We start from the raw sequence: 12,809 nt of genomic DNA on the forward strand, positions 1-12,809 counted from the left end.
ACGAGTCCTTCTACCCACGCTGGGAGGCTCACTTCCTGCTGCAGTGTAGACATAAACCTGGGGCTGGGCTTCTATGGGTATGTACTACTAATTAGATCCCACTTAAACCATGCTTAGGCCTTGTGCAGATCTTCTGCACAGAGGAAGATTTCATCCATTGTAAAGCTCTGCACAATCCTCCAGGAGCAGTATTTTGGGATAATGAGAGCATAAAGCTTAGTTTTCAGTGGAACTCAATAGAGTACTTTCCCCCTCCTTCTGACCCCTGGCTACCCCCTTCACTATGAGCTCCAGCGAGTGCTAGAAGTTCTCTTCCTAAGAAAAGGAATACATCGGAGGAGTATCACAGAAAACTGGCTAAGGTTAAAAACAACTAGACCATAGACTAATCTACCAAGGGAAACACTGAAAGCCTCAGCTCACTGAAAACTTCAAAATTACACCAGACAAAACTCTAGAAAACACAGCAGAACTTGTTTTACTGCAAGAGGTAAGCTACTTGTGTGGAGGGCTGGCTGGAAAACAAGAATTCAGTTATGCAAAATTTGTTTGAGGTTTCTGCATTTCATTCTATTATAATGTGGAATGAAACCAAGACCTTTCAAATAGTTCTGCAAAGAATCCCAAAACAAAGCAACCCCATGTGAGAGAGCAGCCAATACATTGGGGGTTAGGGCACTCAGATAGGAAGTGGGCAAACCAGGCTCAAGTCCTTGGCATATCAGAGACTTGAACCTGGGTCTTCCCATCATGCCCTAACAGCTTGGCTGCTCTGGAATGGGTTTCTTTGTCCTGTTTTGACCAGCAATTCCATCCTGGGCCTGAGAAACCTTTCCAGTGAAAGTTTAGTCAAAACTGATATCTTTCAAGTCTATCTATATTTCTAAGGGCAGGTATCGGCGGGTAGTGATCAATCTATTGCATCTCGTTTAGACACGATAAATCGATCCCCAAACGTGCTCCCCGTCAACTCCGGAACTCCAGCTCGCAAGAAGCGGAAGCGGAATTGAGGGGGGAGCAACAGCGGTCGACTCGCCGCCATCCTCACAGCCAGGTAAGTCGACCTAAGATATGCCGACTTCAGCTACACTATTTGCGTAGCTGAAGTTGCATATCTTAGGTTGACCCCTCCCCCTCCCCCCCCCAAGTGTAGACCAGGGCTAAGGCACCTAACACCTTGGAAAGAGATTTTCAAAGGCACAAACTTAACTCCTTTATGTCTTTGAAATTCTACCCCAAAGGTGTCTTATGCTGGGAGGTTTAAACAGTATTTGTGTTAACTAGAAACTCTATATTCTTCTAGCAAAATAAATGTCAGTCTTAATGTTTTACATTATAATCTCTGCCAGAGAAATATGTCCAGTAAATGCACAACAGTGCAATTACAGCAGTCATTAAGCAATAAGCTTTTAAGCCAGAGAACACTGGTGTGTTTGCTGAAGCCAACGAGTTTAGGGTACGATCCTGTATCATTGCCGTTTGTTGGAATTTTGACATTGTCTTAAATAGGAGCGCGGCACTCCACAGTTATGTTATAACCACATTTTCACTCACTTGTAGTTCTGGATAACTTTCCCTCTGGGCTAAAACTTTCCATATTTGCTTTCAGTCCAGAACTGATCTGCTTTTTAGATGTCTGAGGGAAAAAGCTTCCAGCTGTTTGAGTAATTGCAAGCCAAAAACAAAAACAAATATAAAGCCGGGGCGGGGGTAGTCGGGGGGGAAGAGCAGCGAGTAGGATTTTTAATTCGCTTGCTATTAACTCTAAAATGACTGATTCAAGAGAACTCAAATTTGGCATGTTTCACGAACCTGAGGATTAAAGGTGGGTTTTTTTGTTTTTGGTTTGTTTTGAAAGTTCCTAGTCACTAAATAGACTCGCTCCATCCTCAGTGGGCATTTCTTAAGTTGCTAAAGAAGGAACAAAAATTGACATTACTAGTAGAACTAGGCAAAAAGTTTATAGCTTGTCAGAAAAGAACATCTCTGATCACCCTGAAAACTGCTTGTGAATTTGACCCAATTAGTTTTGACTGGGCAAAAGTTTTTCAAGGCCAGCTTCAGAAAAAAGAGAGTGAGAGGGTACATTTCCTCTTCTAACCAACGATGAGGGCATTTGCTGGGATGCTGGAAAGCCAGGGTTTAATCCCCACTCTGGAGTGGGGACTTGAATTCAGCTTTCCTGTGAGCATCCTGACCACTGGGCTGAGGGGTATTCTAAGGTAAGCTACTCTCAGGCATGCCTGTTGAAGCTATTCCATTTTGTATAAATATTCACTGTGCCAGAATGAGCTCCCCTTCAGCTTGGTGATTAAGGAACTTGGCTGGAAGGGAGGAGACATGGAAGCAAATCTTCTCTGCCCCATCCAAAATACAATCATTCGCCCAGCTCTAATGATCAGGGAGCTCAGTGAAACACACATTCCCACTGCCTGGCCTGAACAAGGAAGGTCCTGATGCAGAGGGAGCAGTGCGCAGCTAATAAAGATCCATATAACTCAGTAAAGATCTTTTAAGGAAAAAATAGCTACCTTTAAAGAAAAACAAACAAAATATCAGGAGTCTGGGAACAAGGTGAGTGCAAAGGAAGCCTCCCTAGTCCCCCACCCACCTTTGATTCTGCCTCTTTAGAATCTTTGTCATTTGGGGCATTTTGCACCTTTCATTCAAAATTAAACATCGCTTTTTATGGTGAAGATAGCATCCCATGATAGTGAACCCATGCTGCTGCCCAGTAAACCCAGCCTTAGGGAACACTCATGCTCAACCACAGGGGCCTGAAGACAGTCCTTCCACCCCATTCACTCCCGTGATAGGTGATCTTCAAAATCTACTAATGGAGCTTTTCCTGGCCTCCCATTTTCCTTTACTTTATTTAAAAATGAAAAACCCCAAGAAGTGAAATGCCTCACACTACAGTACATAGCACACACACACTCAGGGATGTTTGAGGGTATGAATCTAAGCACACGGAGGCCAGAAAATGAAAAGATGGTTTCGATAGTGTATTAACAGCCTTCTCATTGCACATTCTGAATGCATTTAGATATATCCCTTACAAGCTAAAATCAAAATGACATATGTAAAGGGAGAAGACTACACTGGGAGATCCTTCACTCTTCCAGTTCCTGACTCGGGACTTTAAAGCTCATAACATTAAATGACACTTGGCTGAAATAGTCCATTTATGGTCAGCGGCTGAAAGTTGGGAACATAAGATGTAGGGGGTAGTCGCTATAAAGATTTGCGAACTCATAAAATGGAATATCCATGCAGAAATAACAGTAAAGAGTCTCCAAGTGTGTGTTTAGAAGCACAATTTTGCAAGGGGCTTTAAGCTAGTTTAGTGAAATAGGGCACTGTATGTACTAACTCAAAATAAAGAGATCAGAGCAGTGTGGATACTTGCCATACGCCTTTGATGGGAACTTTTCATGCTTTATCTTGCAAGATCCACAAAGAAGGACTAGCCAAAGCCACCCAGGTTTCTGATAAAAGTACTGAAGAGGGGGTGACACTTGTAAATCAGCTGCCTTTAGATCAACATGTCCACCCACACAGCTGAATATATGCCAAAAAAGAAGAATGAAGAGCCTACACTCTTTATTCACTTACTGTTTAGAGCATGTAGAATTTACACAGGCTGGAGTTAAACTCATTTGCAAACTGTCGACTCTTTTCAGTACAAATGTTCCGGGACCTTCACACAGCATAGACCGACAGCAGGGTACAGGCTTCTGTATCCAGCTGAGCTATTCAGCATGAAAGACAGCCAGGCCACCAGCCCATGTTGGAAGATTTCTGCAGTACCTCTGGTGGAGAGAAGCAAGATGGTACACAGGAAATTACTCTAGAGGCCTCCAGATGAAGGACCTGATCCTGCCTGGGGACCTATTAGACTCATGCAGGTTCCCACTGATGTCATCAGCACAGGGGTCACAGTGAATGGATCATACTGTAGGTTCAGAGCCACAGAAGTTATAAATTATTGTTCTTCTGTTTGAAGGTCTGTTAGTTTTCAAGTTAACCAGCCCAAGATATTTCCACCACCCCAAAAAGCAGAGATCATTGACCACAGCCTGGAAAGAGCTACTGACCATCTCCAACCATTTGAAAAGCACAAGGCTCTTGCCATATGTTTTTCAGCATAAGCTCTCCAATTGTAAGGCTGGACAAGATTCAATTGCTGAGGATCTGTTTTACCCCATTTTCCAATATTTGTAACTGTCCAAAGCTTTTAGTTTCTAGCCTGATAATTTTCCCCAATTTGGTCTCAGCCTGCAGGCGATTTATTTATTTATTAGAAAACAGACATTTGTCATTGAAATAGCCACCAATGAAAATTAGAAGGGTTAAAAAAAAATCACCGAGGGACGCCATCAAAATGTCAGGCCAAGCACTAATGCTGAATTAGTAGTCAAAAAATGTAACCACACAATCCAGGAAGTATCTTGCTTTAGTCACATTTATTGAATTAGAACAGGTACTTCCTATGTAAAAAGATGCAGTAAAAACCACAGTATTGCAAATACTAAGTTTACAATTTATTTCCAGTGGTATTCAATATTTACAGTGTTTTGTTTTACAAAACTGTTGAAATAAAAAAAAAAAAGATATAGCAAGAAACCCACATCTACTGTCTAGTATCAGCAATCCTCACTGGTTTGTTTACCATTTATAAGGACAACATCATTCAATGCAGCTTGTCACAGAGACTCATCTATAATAATTGGCCTTTTGTACTAAACCCATGACATTTGAGCCCTTGGATCCATGCTCTAAGTCACCCACTGAAAGATTTAGCCCTTAGTTACCAGCAGAAATATTAAGTCAGACTTGTTGAAGTGCCCCCAGGAATGGAAATATCATACAGGCAAGCCCTATTCTTACAGGTTTTTATCATCCATATGCCTTTGTGCACCCACCCCATGTGGAAAGTATACACCCCCATTTTACAGATGGTAAACTGAGGCACAGATAGTTAAGGAACTTGCCTCAGTCTCCTGACCAGCCAGGCGTAAAAGCCAGACTTTGTGACTTAATCATATGCTTTAGCCATAGACCACACTTCTTCAGATAAAGCAAAAGACAATTGTTGATTGACACTCTGTTCCCTGTATAATCTTCAGTCTGTTAAAAAAGGATAAACCATTTTCCTGTGTGTGATAATGTGTCAGGGATTTTAGCTGTCACATTAAAATCTGTGTGTCATGTACATTTGTTTCTAAGTCTACACCTGTACTAAATCAAGCCCCAAAAGAGTCACTGTGACATGCAAGCTGCAGGCAGTTGAACAGTGGGTCAGATTAGGCCTGCTAGTGTCATTAGACACCAGTAAAGTTAGCCTCATCCACTTGAAGATGGGCCTCCTCTGCGACCTGGTCTCCAAGCACAGGTTCCACCGCCTTCTCCAGACAAAGGATTATAACCTGCAACGACAGAGGAGGGATAGTAAAAACATGGACAATTGAGAGTCAGAGGTAAACCCCAGTTTAGAGGGGATTTATTTTGTAACACAATCAGACAGTCCATGTCATCAATAACTGAAGTTTGGCGATTTCAAGAGGTTACATATCACAGTAAAGCATTCATATTTCACAAGTTTGGCCCACTCCAACAGAGAAATTAAGTGGTAGAAGACCCACAGGGCTTCCAAAATGCACAACGGAGATGTGTAGTTTGCAGTGATAACACTATATATAACAAAGTCTGCATCACAAACATAGCACTGCTCATTCATTACTGCAGACCATTAAGTTTCATTTTTTTGCCACGAGGTTAAACTCTGTAACCTCTTTAAAGTAAACTTCTGACAGAAGTGGCATTGCTACTGGTGTTAGAGAAGTGCATGCCTCTCATCCCCATGGGTTTGGCAATTTTGATTTTATATTTACTTTTCTCATTTCATAAGATAAACCAGACAGACACCGATTTTCAGTTGGATTTCCCAATGTGATAAACACCAGATTCAGTCACTTTTTTACAAGGGTACATTTGGGAAAGATATAGGCTTGCAAATGTCTCTTGTCTAGTTATTTTGTCCATACATGATCAGTAGACAGATTACTACTCTCTGCTATACTGACTGAGCAGTTTTCAATATTAACCTATTCCATTCAAACCTCCACTGCTTTCCCATCATTACAGAAGTTATCTTGTTCACTGAACAACTAAAAGTTCTGTTTTCAGAATTTTATTCAGCAACTAGAACAGCCTGCAGGATTCTTCAACTGACCCTTGTTTACCTCATGAGCAGAATACAACCATCTAATTCCATAATCTGTCATTTAAACATGGATTCTGCCTGGGATGAAGCTAGGATAGGTGGCAGGAGAGGGAAATGACTGAAGGAACCAACTAATGTTATGACATTTCTTAGCTTAGATGCGGCCCATTCTTTGTTATTCTCTCATTTCCTGTTCATAACAGTTTTAATGCTCGGCATTCTGTAGTAACAGACTAGTAGAGTATGCTGATGATAAACAACATACAACATTCCAGAGTAGCAGCCGTGTTAGTCTGTATCCGCAAAAAGAACAGGAGGACTTGTGGCACCTTAGAGACCAACACATTTATTTGAGCATACGTTTTCGTGAGCTACTGCTCACTTCATCGGATGCATGCAGTGGAAAACACAGTAGGACGATTTTTTATACACAGAGAACATGAAACAATGGGTGTTACCATACACACTATAACGAGAGTGATCAGTTAAGGTGATACATACGTGTTTGGCATTGATGGCAGTCAATCTCACATTCAAGTAGGATTTTCAACTCAATAGTAAAATGAACTATTGACTAAACATATTAAAAATGTGACAAGGTTCTTTGTGCAGCTATTATAACTTATTCACTGCTGTACTCTCAAGGTGTATTCCTTCTGTTTTTGGTACATTCATTGGTAGAATCATCTGGACAATCACTAATGGCAATACCAATTAGAATATTGATCCCAAATTAGGCTTTATTATTAGGGAAAGTAGGTGCATTGTATATTGGGGAGGGGGGTGGGGGGGAAGAATAGACTGTGTGGCTTTTATCTATAGTAGTGATATCATGGCTCAGTCACTGTGGCATCTGAACAGTAAGGCAAACGAAACTAAAATTACACTTACATTTGGGTAAAATAAAACAAAAAACGCAGACGAGAAGTATCTCCCTCCTCCTGATGGCACATGCACGGCTGCACAAGTGCTGACTTTCCAAAGTGCGGAGGGGTGCGTGCATGAGAGAGAAACGTGCACTGCCCCTTTAAATACGCTGAACCCACTTTAAGTACGTTGCCCTTTTAAGCAGATCAGCCAGTTCAGACAGGAAGCAACAGCTTCCAGCAAGCTTCCCCCCGCCAAGCTCTGTCCCCTCCTCTGCTTTGTGGAGAGGGGGTACAGAGCGGGGGGAGGAGCAGCGGGACATCCTGATATCAGTTCCCCCCCCCCAAGCAGGAAGCTCCTGGGAGCAACTCCAAGGCAGAGGGCAGGGCAGAAGCGGGGGCATGGAGGGGGGCACCTGAACTGCTGCTGAGCAGCTGCCAAGCCACATACCTTACAGGGAATTTAGGGAAGCTGATGGGGGGGGAGCTGCTGGCCCCCCTAGGTTCTAATCCCCACAAGGAGGGACTGCTCGTCCAGAGAATCCTGCAAGCAACGGACAAAGCAAGCAGCTGCCAAGCAATGTTATTAGGGAGCATTCCGCAACTTTAAACAAGCTTGTTCCCTAATAGATCAGCAACAGCGGAACAATGGTAACTGGGACAAGGTTAAGTGAGGAGTTACCATATCTCTGAGTCATGCTAAAAAGTTTTCTCAAGGGGCTGTAATACTGTCAGGTTTCCCCACAGCAGAAACATACAACAGGCCCAGAGATTTTTCTCCGTAACATATAGCAGAACGTGGCTACAAAGGTTGAACTGACTTTGTACTGACTATAGTGCTCAAATACAAGACTCCTCCAACAATTCATGAGCTGTATCAAGAATCAAGGCTTACCCTCTGTCTCAACAAAGAGAGACAAAATCACCCATGTATAAAATAACCATCTAGATAGCCGAATAAGTATTTCATTTTCCATAACTGACAGACACCCAGGTTTCATACTTACTACCTCCTCGCAAAGGCTTTTTGTTAGGTTTAGGCTTCGGGACTGTTGACGAGGCAGAAGCAGTGGATTCTATTTCTTGCTGTTCAGACAAATGAAAATTATTTAGCGCTTGTCAACTTGTAGTTTTTAGCTAGTTATCTAACTAAAGATATTTGCTGCAACACGCGAAGTTTAAGAAGAGTAAAGTTACCTGGTTCGGTTTCAGATTTCCTTTATAGCTTTTTCCTTCTTGCATACTTTCCCATATTGCTATCTTTTGCCTTCTCTTCTCTTCTTCAAGCTGAGGGAGGGGAAATAGAAGAGTTTGTAACACTGTTTGACTGTATAATTAACTGGAACAAAAAGCCAATAGCTAAACTACTGCCATTTTAGCATAGAAAAAAAATCATAAACCAAACACAAACAAAACTGATACAATTCCTAGTTTTCCTTGCCTTAGCTAAAGAAGTAATATCCAAGTCTTTCCAACCACACTGCACAGGGATGGGAAAGAATATGACTTTAAATCATAGCTGCACCTCTTTTCCATGTGCGGAGGCAAATTGAAAGAACAAAATGAAATGTTAAGTAAAGAGCTAACTAGATTTTAGTGTATATATATAAAAAAAGGTCTTCTCGAAAGCAAATCTTTACAAATTATGGATATGAAGGCATTTAAAATATCAGAGGCTTTTGGTGGAAGAAAACGTATTGTTCAAATGAAGCGTCAAAAAGCAGAAGCAAGCATATTTTCACATGGAATAGACAATCAGCAGCATATGAAAATGCCACCAGAATCTTTCTTAAAGTAATTTATCAAATAGGCAGTACAGGCTAATGGTTAACACATCAGACTCCTTTATTCTTAAGGATGGGAAAGGAAAAGAGGTATATTAGTTTGCCCAGAGTCAAAGAAAGCAAGGCTCTCTCAGTCTAAATGCATTGGGTTAGATTTCCTCAAAGATGGCTGTTCTCCTCCAGAACACGGTTTTCCATTAGACTTTAGCTACCAGGATTTCTTCAAATATCAAACTACACTGATAGGGACTCCGACACTTGAAGATTACTTATGAAGAGATATTACCATCTCTATTGACTGCAGGGAGAAAATAAAGCGAACTAGGATTAGTGAGGTTCTTTACTGCTATTCTGGTTATCAGCTTTCCTATGCTGTTACCTAGAGGAGACAGCATCACTGAATTATGTGGTATTCCTCATGAGTACAAGCTGCACTTTACAGCTTTTTAAGGCCTCGTGGAGTTGCACTGGCACTCAATTTCCTGAAAAATTAAGCTTGCTACTGAGCATACAAATTCCATGTGCAATTGTGTGGTTAACTGGCATGCTAATATAGCCAGTGAAGAATCCTTTTGCATAAACAAAACCCGGGTTTGCATGCACAATCACAGTCCAAGTCTGACTTTTTCAAGAATCAGGCCTATATAGAGTTTTTTCTTATTGTACGTTTGAGGAGGAAAAAAGTATTAACTAGGTCAGTTATTTCAGGAAGGAGTAGAACAAATAGTGGAAACAGTCCAGCATGAATGAATTTCCTGCACGTTAGCAGGATCTATTCATTTTGACTGATCAAGATCATCAAAGCTTCAACTCAACCAAGCACTTCGGCATTTGGGCTTAAGACAATTATTCTCCTTATGCCAAAAGTCTTTGAAGTAATACAAATGGAATACATCAGTCTTCACCATTTGACCCTTAAGACTTGGATAATCTTCCAAGCCTTCTGTACCAAACAGAATATGGAAGAAATCCAGGAGTTCACAGATCTTCTACAATTTGGTCAGGTATAAATCTACCTGTACCAAAAAAAACCCCAAACAAACAAACAAAAAAAAAAAACACCCACCACACACACAAAAACTGGACTGCGAATTAAGAAGTTAAATAAATGTTCTCCTGGCCCTCACATTACCTGTCTTTGCTTTTCTTTGTATTTTTCAGCTTGTTCATTCAACTCTTCTTGCATTCTGAAGCGAGCTGCTGCCAGAGCTTCCTGCCGTCTCACCACCACATCAGGTTCTATGAGATCATGAAAAAAAGTTGGCAAAATGATCATCTTCAAAGAATCTTGATACAGAAGTGTAACCATACAGCTCTATAGTTGATCTAGAAGAAACTGCAGCTGAATCTTAATTTCTAACTTCTAATCTTTTCCAATAACTTATACACTGATCCAACTGCTGATCGCATTTAGAATTTTTGGAATGATCATTAATCCATTAAAGTTAACCCACCCCTCAACAATGTGAAGTTGCCGTTCTAGTGTTTGAAACTGGTTGGTAAGAATTATTTCAGAACTACGTAACCATACTCCTGCAGGAAATCCACTTTCATCTACATACAGAACTTTTTCTATTAGGAATCATTAACAAACCAGCCCAGACTCCCTCCCATTCCTTCTCCAATTGCTCCTACTGGTCTCATCATCATAATAAAGTGGAAGATCCAACATGCTCTATCAGAGACATGATTTATGAAGGTATTATACATCTTCCTCTCCAAAGAGAAAGCAGACAGCCTGATACAGGCCACCTATCGTATCCACCTCTCTCCCTGCTGCCTTTTGTAAGTGTCACAGGGGAAAAGGCTGACTTCCCCCCAGAAAACCTCAGATATTTTACTCAGCATTTTCTACTTATGAAACTTCCCTGTAGTAACATTTTATATGCATGAGTTGTATATTGATATGTATTAAATCATGAATAAATAATTATTTGGATGAGAAGTTTCAGCAGTAGTTGTGTAAAATACTGGATTTTTGGCATGTCATTTTTTTCCCCTGTGACTTAATATTTCCATTGCAGCCTGCAACACTGGAACACGATTTTTAGAAAAAAAGATTCCTGTGTAGTTTCATTGCACAGTGACATCCAGTTATCCCTATGAAAGAAAGCCAGCATGCAAAGGGAAGGCAATAGGTGGTTTCAAACTGAAACAAAGCCTGGACTGTGTACAATTTACAATCTAGAGGCACAATTCAAGAGATAACATAGCATACACAGTGGGCAGCTACGCACAGATATGACCTATGAAGTGGGTGGTGCTAAGAAGAAGAAGGAAGCGACTGGCAAATACTAATCAGGAGGGTTTGCAAAGCATAACAAAAACATCTTGCAGTTTCTCTGGCAATTCTATAAGGTGTTAAACTTCCGTGGTGATGAACCCTTAAGTATTTTGGCAGCACAGTATCATACAAGTCACTATACAGAACATGTTGCTTTCAAGATCATAGTCAAGACCCATTATCCCCAAGCCCTATGCTATCCTGCAGCACCTCTCTTCACTGCTTCCTTTATTTCTCTCTTCTCCTTTCAGACCATCCTCCATCTTTGGCAAAGCCTTGCCAGTCTTCAGCGCCACATCTTTCACTAAGCCTTCCCCCACTAACCACCTCGCCAGTGAGGGCTCTGCACCTTTGGTGCCTGAAAAGTTGCCCTGGGTATCACGTCTGTGTTAGTTCATAAGATCCTTAGAGCAGGAACGTTGTCACATATTGGCGTTTAATAAAGCTCTCCACATCTGCTCTTCTACCAGTAACTGTGACTTTGGGAAGCCTTCCAAGGTATTACACCCAAGGACCCACCGTAAAGGATCTAAACAACAGAAGGCTCCCAGGGCAAACGAACGGGCCACCCCAGAGCCACCGGAGATTTACAAACCAAGTGGCGCCCCAGCTGCATCGGGCCGGTTCCTCCTGCGGGCTCTCATCTTTTCTGCCAACTTCTGGACAACGAGGTAGACGGTGACGCAGCCGAAGAGGATGTACCAGCCGTAGCTGGCCAGCAGCCAGCCCACTGGAGAAAGAGGAGATGGACGCGTCAAGCCAGAGGTGTCAGGGCTGGGCCTGGATTCCCACTTGCTGCCGGGGAAGAGGATCCGTGGGGGCTCATCCCCCCGCACTCCTATGGGGCCTGTCACCCCTCACCACCCCCACGGCCATGGCAGGCTACACGCTGGGGGGCAGCCCCCAGGTCGGCGCTTAGCCCCAGAGCCCCGGCCCCCTCACGACCGACCCTGCCCCCAGAGTCCCCCCAAGCGCCTCGGGGCGGGCGTTACCCCCAGAGCCCGGCCACTCACCCGACTGCTGCAGGGCCTGGATCCCCTCCTGCTCCAGCGCGGGCCTGCCGGGACCCGGCGGCCCCCCGCCCAGCTCCATCCCGCCGGCCGCGGCCTCCCCTCGCAGCGAGCCGGAGTCACTGGGCCGCCACGTCCGGGAGCTGGCACCGCCCCCGGAACTCGTCCCCGGGCTAGGCGACACGTAGCCAGGGCCTGGACAGGCTCCGCCAATCAGAAAGCAGCGCGGCTGCTGACGGCCAATCGCGATATAGGCAAGATCAGGGGGCGGTGGTTAGTTAAAAAAAAAAAAAAAAAAGGAGGCGGAGACCAATCAAAAGAAGAGGTATCGAAGCTGCGGCCAATCAAGCGATAGGGGAAGAGGCCAAAACTGAAACCAATCAGAAGGGGGGTGTCAGATGTTCAGACCAATGATGAGAAATCAGGAAGCGCAGGGAGGGTAGCCCTAGACCAATCAAAGGGAAGAGGTGCTCTGAGTCTGAGAAGTCCGGATCTATCAATACTGAGGTTCCCTGGACTGCCCTAGGCTCCGCCCCTGGATTTCAGCTGCCCCTGCCCCTGCAATGAGTGATGGGTGTAGCTGCCACAGGGGTTGCAGGGGGTGGAGGCCCCCACGGGTCCCAAGACCCTGTCTCTAAG

At 43.3% G+C, this 12,809-nt stretch overlaps 1 protein-coding gene across 2 annotated transcripts; it reads right to left on the reverse strand.

Moving 5' to 3' along the window:
* Positions 1-4,531: 4,531 nt before the first annotated feature.
* Positions 4,532-12,369, reverse strand: SELENOS (selenoprotein S). 2 transcript variants are annotated; one of them, XM_038418733.2, is made up of 6 exons: positions 12,174-12,369; positions 11,756-11,890; positions 10,009-10,115; positions 8,290-8,379; positions 8,100-8,178; positions 4,532-5,429 (listed from the first exon to the last, which is right to left on the reverse strand). In XM_038418733.2, the coding sequence occupies exons 1-6, from the start codon at positions 12,250-12,252 to the stop codon at positions 5,347-5,349; spliced, it is 573 nt and encodes a 190-aa protein (XP_038274661.1). In that variant the 5' UTR covers positions 12,253-12,369; the 3' UTR covers positions 4,532-5,346. The 2 variants fall into 2 exon arrangements, with proteins under 2 accessions (XP_038274661.1, XP_038274662.1); XM_038418734.2 differs by having other exon boundaries at positions 8,103-8,178; positions 12,174-12,335.
* Between the last annotated feature and the right edge of the window lie 440 nt (positions 12,370-12,809).

Source organism: Dermochelys coriacea, chromosome 10, assembly GCF_009764565.3.
Source record: "Dermochelys coriacea isolate rDerCor1 chromosome 10, rDerCor1.pri.v4, whole genome shotgun sequence".
Classification (NCBI taxonomy): domain Eukaryota; kingdom Metazoa; phylum Chordata; order Testudines; family Dermochelyidae; genus Dermochelys; species Dermochelys coriacea.

Bases quoted from the DNA above. Each gene is read 5' to 3' on its own strand.
- SELENOS (XM_038418733.2), bottom strand. From the start codon at position 12,252: ATGGAGCTGGGCGGGGGGCCGCCGGGTCCCGGCAGGCCCGCGCTGGAG. The intron at 8,380-10,008 runs GTAATGTGAGGG...CCCCTCCCTCAG, and splicing joins ACAAAGAAAAGCAAAGACAG to CTTGAAGAAGAGAAGAGAAG. The intron at 5,430-8,099 runs GTAAGTATGAAA...CTGTCGTTGCAG, and splicing joins AAAGCCTTTGCGAGGAGGTA to GTTATAATCCTTTGTCTGGA.